General features: G+C 56.7%; 2 protein-coding genes and 1 long non-coding RNA gene across 8 annotated transcripts in view; 1 reads left to right on the forward strand and 2 right to left on the reverse strand.

Moving 5' to 3' along the window:
* Positions 1–4,617, forward strand: part of MACROD1 (mono-ADP ribosylhydrolase 1) — a 172,277-nt gene extending 167,660 nt beyond the window's left edge. For 2 of the 6 annotated variants that reach the window (XM_005577484.4, XM_074013348.1), the window contains 7 exons: positions 2,860–2,976; positions 3,408–3,529; positions 3,611–3,641; positions 3,769–3,842; positions 4,137–4,218; positions 4,301–4,335; positions 4,486–4,617. In XM_005577484.4, the coding sequence (XP_005577541.1) occupies positions 2,860–2,976; positions 3,408–3,529; positions 3,611–3,641; positions 3,769–3,842; positions 4,137–4,218; positions 4,301–4,305 (431 nt within the window). In that variant the 3' untranslated portion in view covers positions 4,306–4,335; positions 4,486–4,617. Of the gene's footprint in view, positions 1–2,859; positions 2,977–3,407; positions 3,530–3,610; positions 3,642–3,768; positions 3,843–4,096; positions 4,219–4,300; positions 4,336–4,485 lie in introns of all 6 variants that reach the window. The other 4 variants (XM_005577483.4, XM_005577485.4, XR_006692350.2 and 1 more) reach the window with 3 other exon arrangements.
* Positions 4,618–4,756: 139 nt separating this feature from the next.
* OTUB1 (OTU deubiquitinase, ubiquitin aldehyde binding 1) lies at positions 4,757–16,876 on the reverse strand. The gene is made up of 7 exons (XM_015434550.3): positions 16,793–16,876; positions 15,110–15,171; positions 14,756–14,854; positions 6,525–6,643; positions 6,243–6,327; positions 5,940–6,134; positions 4,757–5,835 (listed from the first exon to the last, which is right to left on the reverse strand). Exons 1-7 carry the CDS (start codon positions 16,848–16,850, stop codon positions 5,638–5,640), a joined length of 816 nt encoding a protein of 271 aa, XP_015290036.1. The 5' UTR covers positions 16,851–16,876; the 3' UTR covers positions 4,757–5,637.
* A 5,810-nt stretch (positions 16,877–22,686) lies between these two features.
* LOC141408436 (uncharacterized) lies at positions 22,687–23,303 on the reverse strand. Its single transcript, XR_012423129.1, has 2 exons — positions 23,174–23,303; positions 22,687–22,911 (listed from the first exon to the last, which is right to left on the reverse strand). It is a non-coding gene; the product is annotated as an uncharacterized lncRNA (long non-coding RNA).
* Positions 23,304–25,781: the final 2,478 nt, after the last annotated feature.

Raw genomic sequence — 25,781 nt, forward strand, 5'->3', positions numbered from 1 at the left:
GAGGAGGCAGAGGCATGTTAGGGGCCGTCTTCTGGCCACAGGTGGAGGAATGCTTCATCTTTGACCTGGTGGAGAAACATCTCAGGGGGGCCCCGCCACCCAAGTGGGCTCTGTCTCCCCAGGAAAGACCCCAGCTTTTCTGGTGACTTGGGGTGAGGGTTGAGCTGGAGCCTGGAGGTTGGTTTTGGTGGCTGAGGGCCCTGGAGAGGAGACTGAGGGTTGGTCAGCTCCTGTGAACTGGGAATACCCCACCTCCCACCAGGTAGCCCCTGGGACCAGGGCTGCTGGTCTTTTCCAGCTGCCTTGGGGTGGGAGGAGGGAAGAGGGGAGAGGGAAGGAAGGGCATCTCCCCTGAATGGGACCCCGGGAAGCTTGAGACTCTGGGACCTAGCTTAGCCCCAGGTAAGAACCAGGACAGGGCCTGGAGGGCAGAGCTAAGGGGGCTCTGGGAGTGTGTGTGGGAGGGGTCCTTTGGGCCTATGGCTAAGGACAACAGGGTGCAGGGGTTCCCCTCTGCACTGGCAGGGGAGAGAGCAAGAAGTCTGGTGTGTGGACAGGGAGGGACACACAGGCAGGAGAGGCCAGGCTGCACTCTAGCTTGTTGGGGTGAGGGTGGGGCAGCAGTGGGCTGACAGTGACCTGTCCCTCATCTCTGCTTTAGGGGAGCCCCTCCCCTAAAGCCCCTGGGGCCCCTGCAGAGCCATCACCTGGCCCAGGCTCTGTTCTGGAACTGCTGGCAGTGAGGAGGGGGCATCCGGCCTGAGCCCTCTGCTGGCATTGATTCCAGCTCCCTCCACCTCCCTCATGCCCCCAGGTCAGCCCCAAAGGCCTGGCGGCAGGCCCATCCACTTCCACAGGAAACATTAAATCCCTGAAACACTGAGCTCCACTTCCGAATGGCCCCCACAGCTGGCCGAGGTCGCCTGCAGGGGGGTTAGCCCCCAGAGACCATGAGCACCTGGGTGCCAGGTGGCTCAGGCCTTCAGGGCAAGGTCCGGGAGGCTCCTAGGAGAGCCAGCTCAGACAGGTCCCTGGGCTCACCCCCACACACTGTGAACACCCTGTGTGCACCCACCTCCCATCACACGGATGTACACATACCCAAACATGCCCACAGTCACACTGTTGTAATAACAGGATACACTCACATCACCTCCATTCTTGCCAAATACTGCCTTAAGCACATTACAAAGTTAACTCAATCCTTCCAACAGCCCAATGAGCTCTGAGGTGGGTGCTGTTATCCCATTTTCCAGATGAAGCAACTGAGACCCAGAGAGGTTAAATGATATGTGAGGGGTCATACATCTGTGGCTGCAGAGCCGGGATTTGAACTCAGGCTGCCCAGCTCCACAGCCAAGCCACAGCACCCCATTCGGAACACTCACTGCCCAGCACTGGGAGCTCTAGCCTGGAGGCCTGCTCTGGGCCCTGCCTTCTTGCTCCATCTCAGCCTCTCACTGGGCTACAGTTGCCTTCCTCCCTGCAGAGGAGAGGAGCAGGTGGAAGGGATCCAGGCCTGAGCCATTCTCAGAGTTCCCCTAACCTCTCTGCCCACCCATCCCTGGGACTTTCTGGGAAATTGCCTGGTGCCAGCTCTGAGTAAAGTTGCAGAATGAGGTTTAATTGTGCCCCTAGGGCACAAGAGAAAACAGCAAAAGAAAGGGGCGTGAGCCAGCTGGCATCCCTGGAGCTGTGCTGAGACTGAGGTGATGAAGGAGAAGGGGGCCTTAGTTTGTCCATCTGTAAAATGGGGAATGATGGTCCTCTCTTGATGCCCGCCTGTGAGCACCAGGCAGCTGGTGCCTGAGGAGCTCCTGGTGGGGGCGATCAGAGCTGCCAAAGATGGGCCGTGTCCTCCCGGCCAGCACGCGGCGTTTTCCTCTGTGGGAAGGTCGCTGTCCCGGTATTCCAGATGAGACAGTGGACGCCAGAGAGGGGAAGGGGCAGGATCTTACAGCCGATGAGGGGTGAGCCCGGGCTGGACCCAGGCCTGCCTGAGGCCGCGCCTCTCCTGCGGGTGCCCTGGCGAGGTTGGGCTGCTGGAGCGTTTCCTCCACGCCTCCCGCTGCGCCCGGGTTGTTTATCTGAGCCCGGGTCCCCAGAGTCGCTCGCGAGGCCCTGGAGCCGCCCTCGGATAAACAAGCCCAGGCGGGGCCGCAATTAAGCCGGATGCGCTAACGAGGCGGCTCATTAACCAGCAGGAGTTTGTGCGCCAGGAGACCCGGGCCCCGGCGGCGTCGGGCTCACCTGCCCGCGCGGCTGGAAGACCCAGGCTTCAGCACCAGATCTGATCACCTTGTAACAAGGTGGCCTCTGTTTCCTCATCCGCAAAATGGGTCCTAGGCTTTGCCGCCGCCCCGTAGTGGGGCGCCGCCTGGGGAGGTGGGTCTTGGGATCGCACCGACGCTGAGGCCCGGGCGGAGGCAGGGACTGGTCGCAGGCCCTGCGGTACGCCCGGGACAAGGCTAGAGAGGGACGTCGGGGAGGAGGGTGAAGCTTCCCAGTCACCTCGGCTCGGGCGGCGGTTCCTGCGCCGGCGGACCCCGCCTCCCGGAGCCGCCCTGCCTGGGCCCTGGCTGCGCGGCCTGGAAGGGACAGGATGGGCCGGGTGCGCCCCCTGCCGGCCTCCTTGCGCCACTTCCGCCAGGCCCAGGGCAGTCCCGCTGTGCGCCTCGGTTTCCCCAGATGTGAAACCCTTCGGGCGGGGTGGAGGCAGCGGCCGGAGGCCACGGGGTTGGGGCGCGGCGCCGCGTGGGTCCTCGCACCAACGAGGGGCTTCTCGGGACTAGGGGTGCTCAGCCCGGGGCCGCAGCCTTCTTTGCCAGGCCAGCTCAGTTCCGCCCGCCCTCCCTGCAGTGGACGGCTGCATTCACCGGGCCGCCGGCCCCCTGCTTACCGACGAGTGCCGGACCCTGCAGAGCTGTGAGACTGGCAAGGCCAAGATCACCGGCGGCTATCGGCTCCCGGCCAAGTGTGAGTCCCCAACAGGGCGCCCGTGTGTCACTGGGACATCAGGGGTGCGGCCCCGACAGGAGTGCTGGGGACCTCCTCAGAGGGCCCTTCTTAACCTTAAGGGCCAAGACCCGGCCCCCACCCCGCACCCCCCAGGAAGCAGATGGGGGAGACCGTGCGTGGAGGCTGGGGAGGGAGCCGGGGGGCAACGCCTTCGTGCCCACACTCGCGCTCGGGTCTCAGCCGTACCTATACAGATATGGGGAGGGGGCGCTGTGCGCGTGCGGATTCAGGCTCGAGGGGGACCACAGGGGTGGGGGCCTTCGTGGAGGAGGCTCAGCGCTTGGGGGGAAAGGTGTTTCCTGCCCCCTTCTGCCCAGGCCGGCAGGGGAAAGCGAGGGAGCTGAGGGTCGCGTACACCCCCGCCGGTCTGACCCCGTCGCCCCCGGTAGACGTCATCCACACGGTGGGACCCATCGCCTACGGAGAGCCCAGCGCCAGCCAGGCTGCCGAGCTCCGCAGCTGCTACCTGAGCAGCCTGGACCTGCTGCTGGAGCACCGCCTCCGCTCGGCGGTGAGGGGCGGCCCGCGGGGGAGGGCGGGAGGCGGGGCGCAGTGACAATGTTCCAACCCCCTCTCACCCCTCCCCGCCCAGGCGTTCCCCTGCATCTCCACCGGCGTGTTTGGTGAGTCTGGAAGAAGTGCAAGGGCCAGGAGTGGGAGGGGCCGGGGCGGACGGGGAATGGGCGGGGCCTGGTGCAGGCAGGGGGCGGGGCCAGAGCCCGAGACTCACTCCCGCCATGCCCGCCTCAGGCTACCCCTGTGAGGCGGCGGCTGAGGTCGTGCTGGCAACCCTGCGAGAGTGGTTGGAGCAGCACAAGGACAAGGTGAGTCCTGGGCTCGGGCGAGGGTGGGGTCCGCATCCCGGCCAGAGTGACCAGCCCCCGTCATCGCCCAGGGAGTCAGGGTGCAGAGCGCAGGGCCAGGCCCGCCCTTTCCTTCCCTGTTTCTCCTCCGCGAGGGCGCCTGGCGGTGGCGAGATGGGGGTGATGGCACACAGCCCCGAGCCTCTGTGAAGGGCGTGGGGCCAGGCAGGTGAAAGCCTGCACCGGGGCGGGCAGTCACAGGATCCTGGGTCCAGGCGTGGCGGCCCGGCCCCGGCTGAGCAGCCCCTGGCGCAGGTGGACCGGCTGATCATCTGCGTGTTCCGCGAGAAGGACGAGGATATCTACCGGAGCCGGCTCCCCCACTACTTCCCCGTGGGTACGTGCCCCGCGCCGCCCCACGGCCCGCCCCTGCCCCGGTCCACCCTGGGGGCGGGCTCTCACTGTCCTCTGCCTTCCAGCCTGAGGCTCCCGCAGCCCACCCTGACCGGGACTGGTAAGCAGGGCCTCGCCCCGTGCGGCGGCCCCGGCCCTAGACTAACCCGCTCACTAACCCCCGCTCACCCCCAAGCAGGGCGGGAAACCACGGGGCAGCCTGGGAGGTCGGGGACGCCCACAGACACCTCTGACTCTGCTCTGCCCTCAGACCTGCCTTCGGGACCCCGCTCCCAGCTCTGAGAGGTCGCCAAAGCCTGCAGCCTGGCCTGGGCCCGGCCAGTCCTTCTTTCCCTCCGCGCCCCGCCCGAGGAGCCTAATAAAGATCACGCTGTGGCAGCTCCTACTGTCTGAGCTCTGACTGGGGGAAGGAGGCGGCCCAGGTGTTGGATGGAGCCCCTGGCCAGATGCTTTCGCTGAAAAGGGCTGGCAGGAGCTCTCGGTGAGCCAGGCGGGCGGAGGCACAGGCGGACGGCAGAGGCGGCAGCAGCAGTTCACATTTATTGAGGGCCTGCCCCCAAGGAGCTCACAGCCTGGGGGCTGAGACCCCGAATGTGCAGGGGGCGGGGAAGAAAAGAGGTGAAGGCAAAAAAGGCAGGCAATGCAGAGACACCATGGCCCAAGCAGAGGGGGTGCAAGGCAGGCACAGGCAGGGGGCCTGGGGGCGGATGGGGGAGTGGAGAACCGGCAGCCCTGCCTAGACCTGAGGACTGTGGACCCCGCACGTTTGAAGGCTGCCCTCCTCCACCAGGCTGGCACTGCCGGGGCACCCTGTGGGAGGCCCAGCTCCTCCACCTGCCCTGAGCCAGGTCCAGCCTCACAAAGGCCCCTCCACCCAGGACTCCCGACCATGCAGACCCCTGGTGGAGGGCAGGAAGCTGGGGTCTGGGACCCAGCCGGGACGTGGAGATGGGGCCTGTGAGGGAGCAGATGAAGTGTGGGTGGCCCTGGGACCCTGGGCAAGTCCCCAAGGAACTTCCAGGATCCCATATAAGCCCCTGAGCCAGCTAAGAAGTGAAGGGGGGCCTTAGGGAAGGAAGCAGAACCCAAGGAAGCAGGAGGAGCCTCCAAGAGGCCTGGCTCCTCAAACCTGCTCCTGTTGGGGAAGCTCAGGCGTGGATGGGTGAAAAGCAGAGGGACCCACCTGGGGGGAGGGGGCAGCAGACAGAGCAGCCAGGCGGGCAGCAGAGCAGGGACACGCACACACGGCTCACCACCAGCACCCCCTTTAATAAAACATGGGGGGTCGTGTGACAGGAAGAAGGGGGTGAAATAGGACCATTTACAACCACAGAAAAACCTCTGTACATGTCTAGCGCCTGGCAGAGGGGGGCAGCAGGGCAGCAGCGGGCCGGGGCCAGCCCTATTTGTAGAGGATATCGTAGTGTCCAGGCCGGTAGAGAAGGTAGACCTTGGGCTCGGAGCCCTCAGGGAAGATGTGCGGGTTGGTGGTGCCGCCCTCGCCGCGGTCCATGTACTCCACCTGGATGGACACGCTGAGGGCCTGGGCCAGCGCGATGATGTGGATGTGGTCGCTCTCCTTGCACATGGGCTCCACCTCCTGTGGCACAGGTGCGGGTCAGGCCCCGGTCTCCGCACCCCGCCCCAGGCCCTGTGGACCCACTGCATTCCCCAGGCCAAGAGAAAAGGGGAGGGGGATGGCACCTGCTGGCAGAACTCCTTGACAGTCCGCCCACCCTCGATGAAGTGCTCGAAGAACTTGCTCTCGCGCTGCAGGTAGCCTGAGGTGAGCAGCCGCAGGTAGACCACAAGGTAGTCGGAGGTGCTCTGGTCATTGAAGGAGGCCAGCAGGTCGGCGACAGAGGTCTGCTTCTCTACCTGCTCGATCAGGTCCATGAACTGCAGCCACGGAGGGAGAAAGGGCAAGATGAGGGGGAGGAGATGGGTGGTCCTCACCAGGGGAACCCCTCCACCCTGGCCCAGCCCAAGACAAGTGCCAGGGCTCACCGTGTTGTGGAAATCCTCAATTGTGAATTCAGTGAAGCCCTGGGACACCAGGTCCTCCTTGCTCTTGGCAGACACAGCCTTAAACCTGGGGGTGGGAGGGAAAGGCGGGCCCAGCATGGGCTCCTCGACCAGCCCAGACACCAGGGCCCAGACAGCACCGCCCTGCCTGGCAAGGCCAGTGTCCAGCCCATCGCCTGCCCTCAAGTGGAGCTGTACCTCCTACTCGCCCAGGGAGGAGGGAGACACCCACCTGCCTCAGTGCCCAGTGCCCACCCTTCTCACCGCTGCAACTCCTTGCTGTCATCCAGCAGCGCCTCCAAGTGGGAGAATCCGAAAGCCCGATAGAAACAGTTGCCGTCAGGCCTGGTCTTGCGGATGTACGAGTACTTTTTGTGGAGGTCCTGCAGAGACAGCCCCACCCTGACAGGTTAACATCAGGCCAGAACTGGGGCTGGCCCAGGAAATGTCCCCCAGCAAAGGTCACACTACAAAAGATGGCGACTGAGTTCCCAGCAGCCACCTGCCACCCTGGGCCCCTGAAACAGGCTGCTGAACATAGTAATGGGAGCAGCCCACTGCCCAGAGTCCTCCCAAAAAGCAGCAGGAAGCTGGGCACTTAAGGACAAACTAGCTGCATGGGTCACTAAAGTGCTGCGGGGCCTGTACAACAACAGGTGAGGGAATCTGTCCTTCACCAATGTGTCTTCTCCAGTCTTTCAGCCCAAGAGAACTTTAGCAAAAGCAAGTCAGGGCCAGGGTGGAGTGCTGGGCTCCACGCCTCTGCCAGGTGGCTGGGGCCCTCTGCACAGCCCACCTCAGCCCCACTCCCGCCACGCTGAGAATTCCCCCACCTCCAGGCCTTGCCCACAGCCCTCCTGGGGCTAGAAACAGCCTCCCTCCTCTACTTGTTTTTTTGAGACGGAGTTTTGCTCTTGTTGCCCAGGCTGGAGCGCAGTGGCACAATCTTAGCTCACTGCAACCTCCACCTCCCGGGTTCAAACGATTCTCCTGCCTCAGCCTTCCAAGTAGCTGGGATTACAGGTGCCCACCCACCACGCACACTTCACCTGGCAAGCACACTTCACTCCCCTGGCCTGGGGACCCTGCCCATCTTGCTCCCACCCCCAGCTGATGACCTTGTCTTTTTTCCTCAGCCCCCACCAGCACATCTGCCCTTGGCCTCCTCCCACAATCCTCAGAGGATCTGTTCCAGCTGCCACCTAAGCCGCCTCTCCACTCCACACTAGCCCACCCCCACCCTCAGGCTCAAGCACATCATTCCAAGCTGGGTGCCACGGCTCACGCCTATAATCCCAACACTTTGGGAGGCCAAGGTGGGAGGACTGCTTAAGCCCAGGAGTTCGAGACCAGCCTGGGCAACACAGTGAGACCCCCGTCTCTCTCTAAAAAAAAAAAAATAATAAGTGGCTAGGCATGGTGGCTCACACCTGTAATCCCAGCACTTTGGGAGGCCAAGGTGGGTGGATCACCTGAGGTCGGGAGTTCGAGACCAGCCTGACCAACATGGCGAAACTCCATCTCTACTAAAAATACAAAATTAGCTGGGCATGGTGGTGCATGCCCGCAATCCCAGCTACTCGGGAGGCTGAAGCAGGAGAATCGCTTGAAACCGGGAAGCAGAGGTTGCAGTGAGCAGAGATGGCGCCATCGCACTCCAGCCTGGGCGACACAGCAAAACTCCATCTTGAAAAAATAAATAAGTTAGCTGCACATGGTGGTGCATCCTGTGGCGCCAGCTACTCGAGAGGCTGAGGTCGAGGACTGTGTGGGCCCAGGAGGTCGAGGCTGCAGTGAGCTGTGATGGCACCACTGCACTCTAGCCTGGGTGACAGAGTGAGACCCTAGCTCAAAAAAAAGAAACATCAACCCAGTAAGTCCCCCGATCATCAGTTTTTCCCTCCCTACTGGTTTAGACCCAACAGCGTATACACATTCAGCTACTTCTTTAAAAGGAAGGGAATCTTGGACTTTACGTTTCTGTCTGGCTACCCTTCAATTTCTCTACTTTCTTTACAGGAAAACTCCTAATGAAGCTGTCCTTGCTGCCTCCACCTCTTTTCTCCCTTGGGAGGCTTTTGCTTTAGCCAAGGTCAGCTGAATGCCCTCAATAAGAGGGGCAAACCCAGCCCCGCACCCCCACTGGCCCCTTAGCAGAACTGAGGCCACTGGCCGTGGCCCTGCCTAGATGTCTCCTTCCCTGGGCTGGCGCCTCCACCCTCTCCTTGTCGTCCTCCTGCCTCCACTCCTCATCTCTCTAAGTTCTGAGGATCAGGGATGCCACCAAACCATACAGCACCCTTCAAGACATGGTGTGTCACGTGCAAGAAAACAGTCACTGAGGCCGGGGTAGTGGCTCACGCCTATAATCCCAGCACTTTGGGAGGCTGAGGCAGGCAGATATCAAGGTCAAGAGATCGAGACCATCCTGGCCAACATGGTGAAACCCCGTCTCTACTCAAAATACAAAAATTAGCTGGGCATGGTGGCACATGCCTGTAGTCCTAGCTACCCGGGAGGCTGAGGCAGGAGAATCACTTGCAAGTGTCGCCTGGTGACAGAGCGAAACTCCGTTCCAAAAAAGAAAAAAGGAAAACAGTCACTGCACACTTAGCCACTGTGCCTGCCATGTGACCACAGGCGTGAGGGCTGTCTCCCGTGTGCCTGCCCCACCCTGCTCAGGCCTGGGACAGCTTCCACTTTTCTTTTTTTCTGGGCTGGAGTGCAGTGGCAAGATCACGGCTCACTGCAGCATCAACTTACCAGGCTCAAGCGATTCTCCCACCTCAGATTTCAGAGTAGCTGGAACTACAGGTGTGCACCACCGCGCCCATTTAATTGTTGTATTTTTTGTAGAGACAGGATTTCGCCATATTGCCCAGGCTGGTCTCGAACTCCTGGGCTCAAGTAATATGCCTGCTGCAGCCTCCCAAAGTGCTGCACCCGGCCAGCTTCCTCTTTTAAACTACACTCACTCCCATGGCCAGGTACAGTGGCTCACACCTGTAATCCCAGTTTTGGGAGGCCAAGGTGGGAGGATCAAGTTGAAGGCCAGCCTGGGCAACACAACAAGACCTCATCTCTACAAAAACTTAAATTATACTTGCTCTCTTAACGACGTCAGTCTCAAGCAATTTTTTTTTTTTTTTTTTTTGAGATAGTTTCGCTCTGTTGTCCAGGCTGGAGTGCAGTAGCGCGATCACGGTTCACTGCAACCTCCGCCTCCTGGGTTCAAGCAATTCTCCTGCCTCAGCCTCCAGAGTAGCTGGGATTACAGGCATGCGCCACTATACCCGGCTAATTTTTTTGTATTTTTAGTAGAGACGGGGTTTCACCATGTTGGCCAGGCTGGTTTTGAACTCCTGACCTCACTCCCTAGCCAAAGTCTTCTCAAGGATTTAAATAGCCCCACGTGTGAATCTCAACTCGCAACTCCAATTGCGATCCTCATAATTACCAGCCTCAGCACACCTCTTCTGAACTGTCCAACAGGTATTTCCACTGAGTGCAGCTGAGATCAACCTCTGAACAACTGCTCCTCCCCAAGGCTGCCCCACCTCAGTCACCCACAGCACCTAAAGTCTTGTAGTCACTGCGGACTCCATCACCATATCCATTCCTTCAATGTCTGGTATCCAACTGCTTCCCACTCTTCACCTCCACCACCCGCTGCCCACTTCCAGCAGATTTTACTGCACAAGCCTCCTGGCAGTGTCCCTGCCTCCACCTCACCCTCTGAAGTCTATTCTCACCCCAGCATGAGAATGGCCAGGGTCGGCTTAGCGTGATGGCTCAGGCCTGTAATCCCAGCACTTTGGGAGGCCAAAGTGGGTGGATCATTTGAGGTCAGGAGTTCAAGACCAGCCTAGCCAATATGGTGAAACCCCGCCTCTACTAAAAATACAAAAATTAGCCGGGCATGGTGGTAGGCATCTGTAATCCCAACTACTCAGGAGGCTGAGGCAGGAGAATTGCTTGAACCCGGGAGGTGGAGATTGCATTGAGCCGATATGGTGCCATTGCACTCCAACCTCGGTGACAGGGCAACACTCTGTCTCAAAAAAAACAAAGTGACCAGAGTCACCTGCTAGATGCACCCCATCTCCCTCAGAGTCCTTTCTCTTGCCACAACACTCCTCCCGGCCCTGCTCAGTTCCCCAGCCCCAACCCCTCGTTCTGCACCAGCCACACTGGCCTCCATGCTGGTCTCAAACCATCCAGGTGCCCTCTTGCCTCGGGCCTAGGCGGGCACTGCTCTCGGACGCCTGGGACTCGCTCCCCGGCCTTTTTCTGTTCATTACTCAAATACCACCTCATCAGCAAGGCCTTCACCAAGCCCTGTTTAAAATGGCAAATGCTCCCACTCCCAATCCCCCCTCTTTTTTTTTTTTTTTGAGACGGAGTCTTGCTGTGTCACCCAGGCTGGAGTGCAATGGCCAGATCTCGGCTCACTGCAAGCTCCGCCTCCCGGGTTCACGCCATTCTCCTGCCTCAGCCTCCCGAGTAGCTGGGACTACAGGCACCCGCCACCTCACCCGGCTAGTTTTTTTTTGTATTTTTTATTAGAGACGGGGTTTCACCGTGTTAGCCAGGATGGTCTCGATCTCCTGACCTCGTGATCCGCCCGTCTCGGCCTCCCAAAGTGCTGGGATTACAGGCTTGAGCCACCGCGCCCCGCCCCAATCCCCCTTTTTTTTTTTTGAGGAGTTTTGCTCTGTTCACTTTAGACTGGAGTGCAGTGGTAAAATCTCGGCTCATTGCAACCTCTACCTCCCAGGTTCAAGGGATTCTCCTGCCTCAGCCTAAGCAGCTGGGATTACAGGAATGCACCACCACACCTGGCTAATTTTGTAATTTTAGTAGAGACGAGGTTTCACCATGTTGGTCAGGCTGGTCTTGAACTCCTGACCTCAGGTGATCCACCTGCCTCAGCCTCCCAGAGTGCTGGGATTACAGGCGTGAGCCACCGTGCCCAGCCCCAATCCCCATTTCCTTTTTATTTTTCTCCATAGCACTCACCGCCTTCTGATACCCCACATGTCCTAGAGCCCTCTTTGGCTTATCATGTCTTTCCACCCTGAACTGTAAGCTTTATGAGGGCAGGACTTTTTCGGTTTAGTCATCGCTCTATCTTCAGTACTTAAAACAGCACGTGGACCACAGTCCGTGCTCAATACATGTTAAATGAGTAGCACACCAGGACCACAAAGAGCCCAAATCATCGCTGCTACTGTAACAGCCACCATGGCCATTCTGAGCACACGCTCTGTGCCAGGCACTTGGCACAGGGCGAATAAACATCCTAATTGATCCTCACAAGAGCCCATTTATAGAGGGGAGCTCTCTGTAACCAGGCCTACTTGGGCTCTGCTGCCACAGCTGCCTCTGCCCAGGGAGAAAAGGTGGGCTCAGGCACAGCACAGAATGCGGGTGCTGGAGGACAGAGAGAGGCCTCTGACAGCATGCTCTGGACATCCAAATGTTTGATGGCTCTGTGGGAAGAACCTGGGGCCCAGCCTGTCCACTTTACCAGGGTGGTCTAGCACAACTGGCAGGCCTTGGCATGGGTGTCCCACTGGAGGACAGTGACATAAGAGGAACGAATGAATGAATGAAGCTCACCCCCTGTATGGGGAGAGGAGGGGATTTGCAACCCGCTGCTTACAACCCGTGGGGTAACATCTCCTTCAACCCTCACACTTGCCCGGTGAGGAAGACAATGTCCCTGCCCAGAGAGAAGAGAACAGGGGATCCAAGAGCTTCAGGGTGTTGCCCGAGATCACACAGCTCAAAGTGGTGAGGCCAGGACTGGAACCCAGGCCCATGGGCTCCAAGGCCAGTGCCTTCATCTCTCCACAGGCACCCTGAGGAAATCCAGTTCCCTAAGGAGGGGGTCTCAGTAGATCACAGAGCACAGACCTCACACAGGTGGATCTGGCCTGCAAGTGTGTTTGGCCCACACATTTAAAATTTGAATTAGCTGCCAACTGTTAGATGTCAGGAGCTGTGGTTACCTCTGGCTTCTCTAGGAAAAACAGATCTGGAGACAATGGTGTTACAGGTATGGATGCTCCCATTTCCCCCAGGGGCCTCTGCTCTCTATTATTGTCTGGCTGATACTGAGCTGTGCTGCCCTCCTTGTTCACCACCTGACTTCCTGGCCACCTTCAATCACCTGGGTTACCTACCTGGCCACGGAGGCCTCCCCTACAGGTAGAGGATTCTAAGCATCTGTGATCTTTCACGGGAAGAGAAACACTTACTAAACACCTACATTGAGCCTACCAGATACTATTTCCACACACCCATTGTCACATTTCTTTTTTTTTTTTTTTTAAAGAGACAAGTCTCACTGTCACCCAGGCTGGAGTGCAGTGGTACAATCGTGGCTCAACTTCTTGGGCTCAAGTGATCCTCCAACCTCAGCCTCTTGAGTAGCTGGGACTACAGGCATGTGCTACCATGCCCAGTAATTTTTTGATTTGGAGAGACAAGGTCTCACTATGTTGCCTGGGCTGGTCTTGAACTCCTAGGTTCAAGCGATCCTCTGGCCTCAGCCTCCCAAAGTGCTAGGATTCCAGACTCAAGCCACCATGGCTGGCCCCACTTCACATGTCAACCTCCCAGCTCACAGACCTGGAAAGTGGGTGGTGAAGTTTGCCTCCGTTTGAATGATGCAGCATGGCCCTTCTGGGAAATCTGTGGCCCCTTCGCCCCACTGCTGTCTGCCTCTCCACAAAGATCCAGGAGGCAGGCTATGGGAAACAGCCTTCCGGCAACCATTCTGCCCCCCTGAGCACCAGCCTGTTCAGCCCCCGTAGAGGCACCAAGATCATCAGCTTCTGCCCAGCCTGCACCTCCGGCAATCTCACAATCACCCTACGGGAAGATGCTTTTTTTTTTTTTTTTTTTTGAGATGGAGTCTTACTCTGTCACTCAGACTGAAGTACAGTACGGGATCTCTGCTCACTGCAACCTCCGCCTCCCAGGTGCAAGCAATTCTCCTGCCTCAGTCTTTCCAATAGCTGGAACTATAGGCGCTCACCACCACTCCCAGCTAATTTTTGTATTTTTAGTACAGATGGGGTTTTGCCATGTTGACCAGGCTGGTCTCGAACTCCTGACCTCAGGTGATCTGCCCACCTCAACCTCCCAAAGTGCTGGGATTACAGGCATGAGTCACCGTACCCGGCCAGAAGATGCTTTTATTGTCCCTGTTTTATAGATGAGAACACCCATTTTAGAGACACTAAAGGACGTGCCAAGGATACAGCTGTTGAGTAGCAGAGTCTAGATTTGAATCAATGTCTTTTTTTTTTGTTTTTTTTGGTTTTTTTGAGACAGTCTTCTTCTGTTGCCCAGGCTGGAGTGCAGTGCTGCAATCTTGGCTCACTGCAACCTCCGCCTCCCAGGTTCAAGCAATTCTCTGCCTCAGCCCCGCGAGTAGCTGGGATTACAGGCACCCACCACCACGCCCGGCTAATTTTTGTATTTTTAGTAGAGATGGGGTTTCACCATATCGGCCAGGCTGGTCTCGAACTCCTGACCTCAGGGGATCCACCCACCTCGGCCTCCCAAAGCGCTGGGATTACAGACATGAGCCACCGTGCCCGGCCCCCCTTTTTTTTTTTTCCTGAGATGAAGTTTTGCTCTTGTCACCCAGGTTGTAGTGCAATGGTGCAATCTTGGCTCCCTATAACCTCCGCCTCCAAGGTTCAAGCAATTCTCCTGCCTCAGCCCAGGAGTAGCTGGGATTACAGGTGCCTGCCACCATGCCCAGCTAATTTTTGTATTTCTAGTAGAGATGGGGTTTCACCATGTCGGCCAGGCTGGTCTCCAACTCCTGACCTCAGAGGATCCGGCCACCTCCTCAAGCACTGGGATTACAGGTGTGAGCCACCGTGCCCGGTCCCCCCTTTTTTTTTTTTTTTTCCTGAGATGAAGTTTTGCTCTTGTTGCCCAGGCTGGAGTGCAATGGTGCGATCTTGGCTCCCTGTAACTTCCACCTACTGGGTTCAAGCATTGAATCAATGTGTTTTTGAGGCCCCAGCCTGTGCACTTCAAGAACCAGCAAGGCCGGGTGCGGTGGCTCACACCTGTAATCCCACCACTTTGGGAGGCCGAGACGGGCAGATCACAAGGTCAGGAGATCGAGACCATCCTGGTTAACACGGTGAAACCCCGTCTCTACTAAAAAATACAAAAAATTAGCTGGGCGTGGTGGAGGGCGCCTGTAGTCCCATCTACTCAGGAGGCTGAGGCAGGAGAATGGCATGAACCCTGGAGACAAAGCTTGCAGTGAGCTGAGATCATGCCACTGCATTCCAGCCTGGGCGACAGAGCAAGACCCGTCTCAAAAAAAAAAAAAAGAACCAGTAACGAGAGGTGTCCTCCAACACCCCATTCCCTCAGACCCAGCAGGAAGCAAGTCTGAAGCAGGCACCCTCCTGCCCCATCCCCAGGGTGCTTCCCACCCACTCTGGCCAGGCTCCCACCTTGATCTTCTGTTGATAGATGTTGTCATCTTCAGCATACTCCTTGTATAGGACCGAGAGCTCCAGCCGCTCTGACACCAGAGGGTTCTGCACAGCAATCTGGAGGAGGCAGGGATCCGTCATGTCCCAGCAGGGAGATGGAGTGACCCATGCCTAACAGTCAGAATAACTACAAAAGGGCTGGGCTGGTCACCCAGTGACACAGCAACCCCCAGAAAAGCACCAGTACCTAGCATAGCCTAGGGAGGAGGGAGCTTCCAAAGTAGAGACAGACAACAGGCCTCAAGCCCAGCCTATGCATTTCCACAATGGGGCTGCTGGCCACTGCCTCCCTTGCCCACTGCAGCCCCTCACCTCTTGCTGAATTCGGTCCTGCTGAGCCATGATGGCTTCATCATAGGCCAGACAGTTAACACCTGGGAAAAGGAAAAAAGCCAAAGATTACAGGAGGTCCTGGCCGTCTCCACTGCAGGCAGCTGGGCCAGGGACAACAGCAGCCCAGGGGCAGGACGACAGGCTTCGAACCTGGAAACAGGTGTGTTACATTCTGCTCCACCTCCACTGTGTCATCTTGGCAAAGTCCCTTCCCCTTCTGGGCTTTCATTTCCTCATCTTTAAAATGAAGGGGCAGAGGTGCACTGTGGTACCCCTAACGTGCACTCTTCCAGCTCTGACACCCCCTTCCTCCCGTTAACATCACTTCCCAGCAGCCTAGGAATGTTCTGGGGCCAGGCGTGGTCTCTTGCAGAAAGTAGGATGAGGAGGCAGAGTCCTGGGCTGGAGGAGAGCTTCCTGTGAGCCTGCACTTTACTCCATCACCGCCTTCATCCTCTTGCGGTGCTGGATATTGTTAATGGTGCCCATTTTACAATTAACAGAATAAATGCAGAGAGGTGAAGCAATCTGCCCAAGGTCACAACTAGCAAAGACCTGTGGTCAAACCCAGGTTGGTCTAATTCCAGGCTGAGCTCTTCAGCACAATACCTATCCTTGGCTACCACATGGCTGAGACCTTTCCTCAACTGTAAAATGGGGCGAGTACCCCCGCCTTTCTTAGAGGCATACCAGTACGTGCTCTAGGATTATCAGTCAGCTGGGCAGCTCCACCCTGTCGACCCCACTGTGAGCAGCTATCGGTGAGTAGCCAGGACACCTGAATTTGAGTCCTGGCTCTCTCTCAATGTCATCGTGAACAAGTCCCTTCCGGGGCCTAGTTTTCCCACTTCTCATTCCCACAAGTGTTCGGTGAGAGTGAGGTGTGTGTGCTGAATGACTTTTAAGGTCAACCCTTTTGGGGCTCGCCATCCCAAATTCTTGGCTGGGCGTCGACCTCCCCTTTTCGTACTGCTTTGCAAAAGAGCTGTCCCTGCCACCCAATGACCTACGCGGTCCCCAGGGCCCAACTCACAGGCGGGAAAAGACAGTGGGATCATTTTTGAACGGCCCATCTCCTCAGGAGACTAACAATGCCTAGGCAGGTGGAAAGGGGCTGCAAGGCCAGAAGTGGCGGCTCTACCAGAAAAAGTCGCAGGCCTCAGGGACAGATCCCGCAGCCCCTCACATCCCAGGGCCGCCTGCGACATCCCGAACGGCCCGCCCGGACGTTTGTGCTCTGTAGCCCAGCAAAACTTGAGGCCCTCAAGGCGCGGGTCGCTGCTGGAGCAGGTCGGGGGTCTCGGCCCTGGCCTAGGCCTCAGCCTGACTGCGAGGACCGGGGCGGGAGGGCTCGGGGCCCCTGGAGCCGGGAGCCCAGGGGCCGGGCAGAGGGCGGGGCGGCCCAGGCCCCGCCCCGGGCGCGCACGATGGAGAAGGGCCGCCGGCCTTGGCCCGCCTCGCCCGTCCTCCCTCCCGGCCGGGGGTCGCTGCGGTAGCTCCTTCCATTGTGAGGGGGAGGGGAGGCAGCGGAGGTGGAGGAAGGGACCCCCCGCGCACCTCGACCCCAGGGCCGGCGGCCCTGCCTCCCCTCCCTCCTCGGGAGCAGCTGGCCCGGCATCGCCCCCACTAGCCTGGGCCGGACATCCCTCCTTGGAGCTGTACCTTCGGAGTCGCTGCCCAGCGGCTCCTGCTTCTGCTGCTGAGGTTCCTCCGCCGCCATCTTTAAACAGCGCCGCACTGCCGACCGCTTCCGGGTTGCCAATTGCCCTCCTCCCGGAAGTGAGCCCCTCCTCGTGGCCCCGCCTTGGCAACGGCCCTAGCAACGGGATCCCCTTAGGCGTTGTCAAGGAATCGGCTTCCACTCCCGAGGCAGGTGCTAGCACGCCAGGCCCACCGACCTGAGACCTGTAGGAGAGGCCGGCCGCCCCGGGTCCGCATCTCCACCCCACACAGTGGTTTGGCTTCATCTTCCCAGCCTCCCAAAGTTCCCGGTGGTGATTGCAGAGCCTCCTGGAGCCAATTCCGTTTTCTTTTCCCTGGAGTTTGAAACGCGGATCGTGTTATTGAGAGAAGTAGGAAGGTGAAATTAAAATCACCAATGGCAGCATTCCTGCTGCGGGCTTCGGCACGCACTGCATGCGACCACTGCTGCAGTGCGGAGCAGCATCTGGCCCAGGAGACAGGAAGTCGGCCAACGCCAGGGCGCCCGCGGAGCCCCACATCAGTGGCCCCGCGGAGCCTGGGTTCTCTGCCGGCTTTGGTGAGCTGCTTCCGGCAGGGAGACGGCGTCCCTTGGTGTCAAGGCCAAAGCCTCGGACCTAACTTTGGGCTCTGTGTCCTTCTGGTTGTGACAAAGCAGGGCCTTTAAAAAAAAAAAGAAAAAGAAAGAAATAAGGAAGAAAAGAAAGGGTCTCACTATGTTGCATAGGGTAGTCTCGAACTCCTGGGCACAAGTGATCTTCGGGCCCTCCCTGAAGAGTAGCTGAGATTCCAGCCACGAGCCACCACTAAAGCAGGGTTTTTATAAAAGCAAAGACTTCACAAAAGAGAAAAATAATGGTTGCCAAGAGTCAAGCAGAGGTGCTGGAGGGAAGTGGATGTGGCTGTGAAAGGGAAAGTCTGGATTGTTGCGAAGGTGGAAATGCGCAATACCCTGACTGTGTCAGTAGTCTGGTGTAGGCTTTACTGCATTTTTGCAAGATGTTAGTGGGGGCAGGGGAGACTGAGTAAAGGATACATGGAATCTTTATAATTTATTTAAGTTCCCTGTGAATTATCTAAAAATTATGTTTAATTTTTTTTTGTTTGTTTGGGTTTTTTTTTTTAGAGAGTCTTGCTGTCGCCCAGGCTTTAGTGCAGTGGCGCCATCTCAGCTCACTGCAACCTCCACCTCCCAAGTTCAAGCAGTTCTCCTGCCTCAGCCTCTCGAGTAGCTGGGACCCACGCCCGGCTAATTTTTTGAATTTTTAGTAGAGACGGGGTTTCACCATGTTGGCCAGGCTGGTCTCAATCTCCTGACCTCGCAATCCGCCCACCTTGGTCTCCCAAAGTTTTGGGATTACAGGCATGAGTCACCACGCCCAGCCACGTTTAATTTCTCAAATGGCAAAGATGGCTGGGTCTGGTGGGTTATGCCTGTAATCCCAGCATTTTGGGAGGCCAAGTTGGGAGAATTGCTTGAGCCCAGGAGTTGGAGACCAGCCTGGGCAACACAGGGAGACCCACCCCTGCATCTCTACAAAAAATTAAAAAAAAAAAAAAAAAATTGTCCGGATCTTTTTATGACCATCATCCTTTAGCACTTAAGGAGGCTGCCTCAGGCCATCCCAAACAGCCTCATCGGGTCCTGCAAGGACAGGAGTGGAGTATGACCAAGCGGTTTCATTAGTTGGCGCCAGTCCTGGAGTGGATGCAGTTGGTACCTGGGTTCACCAAACTCAGCCCACCCTGACCTTCTCACAGCAAGGTTTCTCACACAAGCAAGATGTAAAATGCCACATCTTACACATTACGCAGCAACATCACACATTACTATTTATTGGGTCATTAGATCTTTGGGGTTGCTTCCAAACTCAAGAAAACAAAAGGTCCCTCCATGTGGACCCCATGGCTATCAAACCGTTCATTCCTTTTCCCTTTTCCCTTTTTGAACCATGAAATCCATAACCGCCAGTCAGACCCGCAACCAGCAGGAGAGAAATGGTACCAAATGAAGGGCAAATATTTTGATAACAAAGATATTTATTTCTATTTGGCTTTTTAAAATCTTCAGAATAGCTCTATCCCTTCCCCCCTTACCTGGACTAGGGGGTCCATGCAGTGGAGCTGGGATTGGGACTAACGACAGGACAGGGAACAGCTGCTCTAGAGAGTGGAAGGGACGCCCTGTAGTGGCTCAGTGCTGGCCCGCAGCCAGGCTGCCAGTGCCAAGTGAATGCCTCCTCCTACTCAAGGCTGTGGGTCCTTTTTTTTTTTTTTTAGTTTTTTGAGATGGAGTCTCACAGGGTCATGCCTGTGATCCCAGCACTTTGGGAGGCCAAGATGGGCGGATCACGAGGTCAGGAGATTGAGACCATCCTGGCTAACACGGTGAAACCCTGTCTCTACTAAAAAATACAAAAAACTAGACGGGCAAGGTGGCAGATGCCTGTAGTCCCAGCTACTAGGGAGGCTGAGGCAGGAGAATGGCGTAAACCCGGGAGGCGGAGCTTGCAGTGAGCTGAGATCCAGCCACTGCACTCCAGCCTGGGCGACAGAGCGAGACTCCATCTCAAAAAAAATAAATAAATAAATAAGGCCAGGCGTGGTGGCTCAAGCCTGTAATCCCAGCATTTTGGGAGGCCGAGACGGGCGGATCACGAGGTCAGGAGATCAAGACCATCCTGGCGAACACCGTGAAACCCCGTCTCTACTAAAAAATACAAAAAACTAGCCGGGCGAGGTGGCGGGCGCCTGTAGTCCCAGCTACTCGGGAGGCTGAGGCAGGAGAATGGCGTAAACCTGGGAGGCGGAGCTTGCAGTGAGCTGAGATCCGGCCACTGCACTCCAGCCCGGGCGACAGAGCGAGACTCCGTCCCAAAAAAAAAATAAAATAAAAATAAAAATAAATAAATAAAATAAATAACTGTTCTCTTATCCCCATTCCATCTGTCCTGTTAATTTTACCATGTGAGGATTTTGGTTCTCTATCCTGAAGCATCTAAATCCCACCTGCAGGCCGAGCACGGTGGCTCACACCTGTAATCCCAGCACTTTGGGAGGCCGAGGTGTGTGGATCACCTGAGATCAGGAGTTCGAGACCGGCCTGGCCAACGTGGTGAAACCCTGTCTCTACTAAAAATATAAAAAATTAGCCGGGTGTGGTGGCAGGCGCCTGTAATCCCAGCTGCTGGGAAGGCTGAGGCAGGAGAACCGCTTGAACCCGGGGGATGCAGGTTGCAGTGGGCCGAGATCACGTCACTTCACTCCAGCCTGGGCAAAAGAGTGAGACTCCACCTCAAAAAATAAAAAAATAAAATCCTTGGCCAGGCACGGAGACTCACACCTGTAATCCCAGCACTTTGGGAGGCCGAGGCAGGTGGATAATGAGCTCAGGAGTTTGAGACCAGCCTGGTCAAGATGGTGAAACCCTGTCTCTACTAAAAACACAAAAATTAGCCAGGCACGGTGGCAGGCGCCTGTAATCCCAGCTACTCAGGAGACTGAGGCAGGAGAATCACTTGAACCCAGGTGGCAGAGGTTGCAGTGAGCCGTGACTACACCACTGCACTCCAGCTTGGGCAACAGAGTGAAACTGTCTCAAAATAAATAAAGTAATTAATTAAATTAAATTAAATTAAACCCACCTGCAGATTTGCCAGGAGCCCCTGGCACAGCCCCAGACATTTGTCTCTGCTCCCCAATTTGCCACCCTGGAAATGGTCCCATGCTGCTGGTCCTGGCTGTCAAAGGCCTGTAATGACACAGGCAGCACAGGCGCTTGGTTGAGGCTGCATGTCGGAGACAGTCACAGAGGTGACAGGCAGCAGCCAGAGTGCCAACATGGCACAGATGCCTCCTCACAGCAACCTGCCAGACTGGTACCTGCCCAGGCCCCACATCCATGTCCATGGGATTCCATCAGGTGGAGGGAGGGGAGGAGACCCCATAGTTGGACTCAGGGACTGCGAAACCTCGGCCTTAGAGGAAGTTTACACAACAGCCCAGAGGCCCCAAAGGGCCACATGGCTCCAGACCCACCCGATCTCTTCTGCCTCTGCCTCTCAGGGAAGGGAGCCAGGCTGAACGGACTAAGACAACAGGGGCATGGCATGGGCCCTGGAACAGCCACAGTCCTCACAGGAAGGCATGACCAGCCAAAAGCCTTGAAGGGTGGGCCACCCATGGGGGTTAGGTGACCATTCTCAGTGCAGGCTTGGGAGCTGGGCAGCTGCCCAGACAGCAGGAGTAGGGGCATGCTTGGCCCCCACATGAACCTTGCATCGTACCCACAAGAGTCCCCAGACAGCAGCCCCAAAATCGTGGTCTAGGGAGGTTTTGATGGCAGCAAAGGCTGATGCGGCAGAGCAGGGTCTGTACCTCAGGGCCATCAGTTGAGCTGTGAGTGACCTGCAAGATTCAGACCTTCTAAGGCCGAAAGCAAGCAGAGGGGCAGAGGCAATGCAGGCAGAGCCCCTCCTAAGCAACTCACAGCGCCCCAGTCCTCGCTGGGGCACCCACTGTAGGTGCTGTACGTTCACTTCACTCTCCGCCTGCAGAGGGTCCCAGCAACTGGTCCCAGCCCCTCCCCAAGGCCTCACAGCACCACATGATGCATTACTTTCCTTATTGCTTCGGTAACAAGTCACCACAAACCTAGTGGCTTAAAACAACACAAATTTATTCTCTTTCAGTTTTTTGGTTTTGTTTGTTTGTTTTGAGACAGTCTCGCTCTGTCCCTCAGGCTGGAGTGCAGTGGTGCGATCTCGGCTCACCACAAGCCCCGCCTCTCAGTGCATGCCATTCTCCTGCCTCAGTCTCCTGAGTAGCTGGGATTACTCGTCTCAAAAAAAAAAGGAAACTCAAGATAATGGGCTGGGCGCGGGGGCTCACGCCTGCGATCCCAGCACTTTGGGAGGTCAAGGTAGGAGGATCACCTGAAGTTAGGAGCTGGAGACCAGCCTGGCCAACATGGTGAAACCCTGTCTCTACTAAAAATACAAAAATTAGCCAGGTGTGGTGGCGGGTGCCTATAGTCCCACCTACTCAGGAGGCTGAGGCAGCAGAATCGCTTGAACCTGGGAGGCGGCGGCTGCAGTGAGCCAATCATGCCACTGCACTCCAGCCTGGGCAACAGAGCAAGACTCCATCTCAAAAAAAAAAAAAAAAAGAAAAGAAGAAGGCCAGGCGTGGTGGCTCATGCCTATTCCAGCACTTTGGGAGGCCGAAGCAGGTGGATCACCTGAGATCGGGAGTTCAAGACCAGCCTGACCAACATGGAGAAACCCCATCTCTACTAAAAATACAAAATTAGCCGGGCGTGGGTCCCAGCTACTCAGGAGGCCGAGGCAGGAGAATCCCATGAACTCGGGAGGCAGAGGTTGCAATGACCCGAGGTCGCACCATTTCACCCCAGCCTGGGCAACAAGAGCGAAACTCCATCTCGAAAAAAAAGAAAAAGAAAAACTCAAGATAATACTTTTTCCAGTGCCACATCCTTGCTGTGTGCAGCCCCCTGGCTATGAGACCAGCACCTCATCTGTGCCCACAGCCAGAGGAAAGCAGCCCTGAGTCAACCAAGGGCCAGGCCACTGAGGGCCCTCTACTCAGGAAGTGCAGGCCTGGGGAGAATGCCCTGGCCTCCCACACCGTGGTTGGTCCCCAGGGCCAGTGAGCTGCCAGCTAGGCCAGGAGATGGGCCTGAGAGGACAGGCAGGGGGCGCTCAGGTCCCACCTCCACAGGGACTAATGTAAGCAGAAAAGCCTCCCAGAACCATGCACAGAACAAGGGGTGGTCCTGTTGTGTGGGAGATGGCCATGAGACCCCTCTATCCAGAAACAAGGGAGTTGTTGAGGTACCTGTATGTGGCAGGTGGATTCTCCTAGGTCAGTACCCCATCCTGGCTCCAGATCCAGCACGGACTCACTTCTCCCTGGCTGATGCTCCCACCGGGCACACGTGCAGCATTCTGAACCCCACCACGGGCAACAGGTCCAGGCAGCTTCTCCCCGGCCCTCCAGCCAGGCCCTGTCCCTTCAGCCTTAGATACAAAGTCTGGCTTGTGTGGAAGGAAAGGAGCCACCTAGGAGGCAGAGGACAATTTCCTAACACTCGGGAAACAGCTATAGCAGAAGCTGAACCCACTACAGTATCGGGCACTGGGCCCCACAGGCTTCCCTGGGCATCACGCAGAAAAGCCAAGCAAGACCAGACTACGGCAGGAGAGTCGGGTCCACCCTCAGCTCTGTCAACATAAATCAGGAAACAGCCTGCAGAACAGGAGCTGGGAAGACCTGTGTTCAGACACCCAGGGCCTGAGGCCAACCACAGCCCTCCCCTCTCACCTGACATCTTTGCCCACTATTCTGGGGACAGGCGTCCTGGCAGCCTCAGCTCCACAGGGGAGACTGAACCTGTGTCTGTTCAGAAATCAGCCGAGTGACCCCAGCAAAGAGGATGCAAAGGAAAGGTAAAGCCATGTCTTCCTCGAGGCTGGAACCCGGCAGGTCTGTGTTTCTTCCAGCTGCTGGCAATCAGGACTCCAGCTCAGTGCAGTGTTTCTGAACATCGCCCCTGCTGAGGTACTTCCTGCCCCTCACACACCAGGAGAATCACTGAGGAAGGACTCCTGGGGACGGAGGAATGGTAGATTCCCCAAGTCAAACAGAGGAGGAGAAAGGGAAGCTGGCAGATAGAACAAGGAAGGCCAATTAGTCCACAACCATGTATGGAAAGTGTTGGAAGGAAAGGGGCCCCCGAGTTGACATTTAAAAAGCAAGCAGTGGCCGGCAGCGATGGCTCACACCTGTAATCCCAGCACTTTGGGAGGCTGAGGCGGGCAGATATTGAGGTCAAGAGATCCAGACTATCCTGGCCAACATGGTGAAATTCCGTCTCTACTAAAAATACAAAAATTAGCTGGGCGTAGTGGCACACGCCTGTAGTCCTAGCTACTTGGGAGGCTGAGGCAGAAGAATCACTTGAATCCAGGAGGCAGAGGTTGCAGTGAGCTGAGATCGCACCACTGCACTCCAGCCTGGCAACAGAGCAAGACTCTGTCTTTTTTTTTTTTTGAGACGGAGTCTCGCTCTGTCACCCAGGCTGGAGTGCAGTGGCGCGATCTCAGCTCACTGCAAGCTCCGCCCCCCGGGTTCACGCCATTCTCCTGCCTCAGCCCTCCGAGTAGCTGGGACTATAGGCGCCCGCCACCTCGCCCGGCTAGTTTTTTGTATTTTTTAGTAGTGACGGGGTTTCACCGTGTTAGCCAGGATGGTCTCGATCTCCTGACCTCGTGATCCGCCTGTCTCGGCCTCCCAAAGTGCTGGGATTACAGGCGTGAGCCACCGCGCCCGGCCAAGACTCTGTCTTAAAAAAAAAAAAAAAAATGCAAGCAGCCAGGCGCAGTGGCTCACGCCTGTAGTCCCAGCACTTTGAAAGGCTGAGGTAGAAGGATCACTTGAGCCCAGGAGTTTGAGATCAGCCTAGCCAACATTAAGACCCCATCTCTACAAGAAAATTTTTTTTTTTTTTTTGAGACAGGGTCTTGCTGTGACGCCCAGGCTGGACTGCAGTGGCGCAATCTCTGCTCACTGCAACTTCCGCCTCCTGGGTTCAAGCGATTCTCCTGCCTCAGCCTCCCCAGTAGCTGAGATTACAGGCGTGCACCACTATGCCCAGCTAATTTTTTTTTTGTATTTTTAGTGGAGACAGCGTTTCACCATCTTGGCTAGCTGGCCTCAAACTCCTGACCTCAGGTGATCCATCCGCCTCAGCCTCCCAAAGTGCTGGGATTACAGACATGAGCCACCGTGCCCAGCCAAGAAAATGTTTTAAGAAACTAGCCAGGCATGGCTGGGAGCAGTGGCTCATGTCTGTAATCCCAGTACTTTGGGAGGCCGAGGTGGGTGGATCACGAGGTCAGAAGTTCGAGACCAGCCTGACCAACAGGGTGAAACCCCGTCTCTACTAAAAAAATAAAAATTAAGCCGGGCGCGGTGGCTCATGCTTGTAATCCCAGCACTTTGGGAGGCCAAGGCGGGCGGATCACAAGGTCAGGAGATCGAGACCACGGTGAAACCCCGTCTCTACTAAAAAATACAAAAAAAAAAAAACTAGCCGGGCGAGGCGGCGGGCGCCTGTAGTCCCAGCTACTCGGGAGGCTGAGGCAGGAGAATGGCGGGAACCTGGGAGGCAGAGCTTGTAGTGAGCTGAGATCCGGCCACTGCACTCCAGCCTGGGCGACAGAGCGAGACTCCGTCTCAGAAAAAAATAAATAAATAAAAATAAAAATAAAATAAATAAATAAATAAATAAATAAAAATTAAAAAAAAATACCATTAACTGGGCATGGTGGCAGGCGCCTGGAATCCCAGTTACTCAGGAGGCTGAGGCAGGAGAATCACTTGAACCCGGGAGGTGGAGGTTGCAGTGAGCCAAGATTGCTCCAGTACACTCCAGCCTGGGCAACAGAGTGAGACTCAGTCTCAAAAAAAGAAGAGGAAGAAACTAGCCAAGCATAGTGGTAGCACATGCCTATAGTCCCAGCTACTGGGGTATGACCTGTAGTGGGAGGATCACTTGAGCCTGGGAGGTCAAGGCTGCAGTCAGAATTCAAGGTTACAGAGCTGTGATTGCACCACTGCAGTCCAGCCTCAAAAAAAAAAAAGGGCTGGGAGCAGTCTCTCACACCTGTTAATCCCAGCACTTTGGGAGGACGAGGAAGGTGGATCACAAGGTCGAGTTTGAGACCAGTCTGGCCAACATGGTGAAATACCATCTCTATTAAGAATACAAAAATTGGCCGGGCGCGGTGGCTCAAGCCTGTAATCCCAGCACTTTGGGAGGCCGAGACGGGCGGATCACAAGGTCAGGAGATTGAGACCATCCTGGCTAACATGGTGAAACCCCATCTCTACTAAAAATACAAAAAAAAAACTAGCCGGGCGAGGTGGC

This window comes from Macaca fascicularis, chromosome 14 (genome assembly GCF_037993035.2).
Source record: "Macaca fascicularis isolate 582-1 chromosome 14, T2T-MFA8v1.1".
Lineage (NCBI taxonomy): Eukaryota > Metazoa > Chordata > Mammalia > Primates > Cercopithecidae > Macaca > Macaca fascicularis.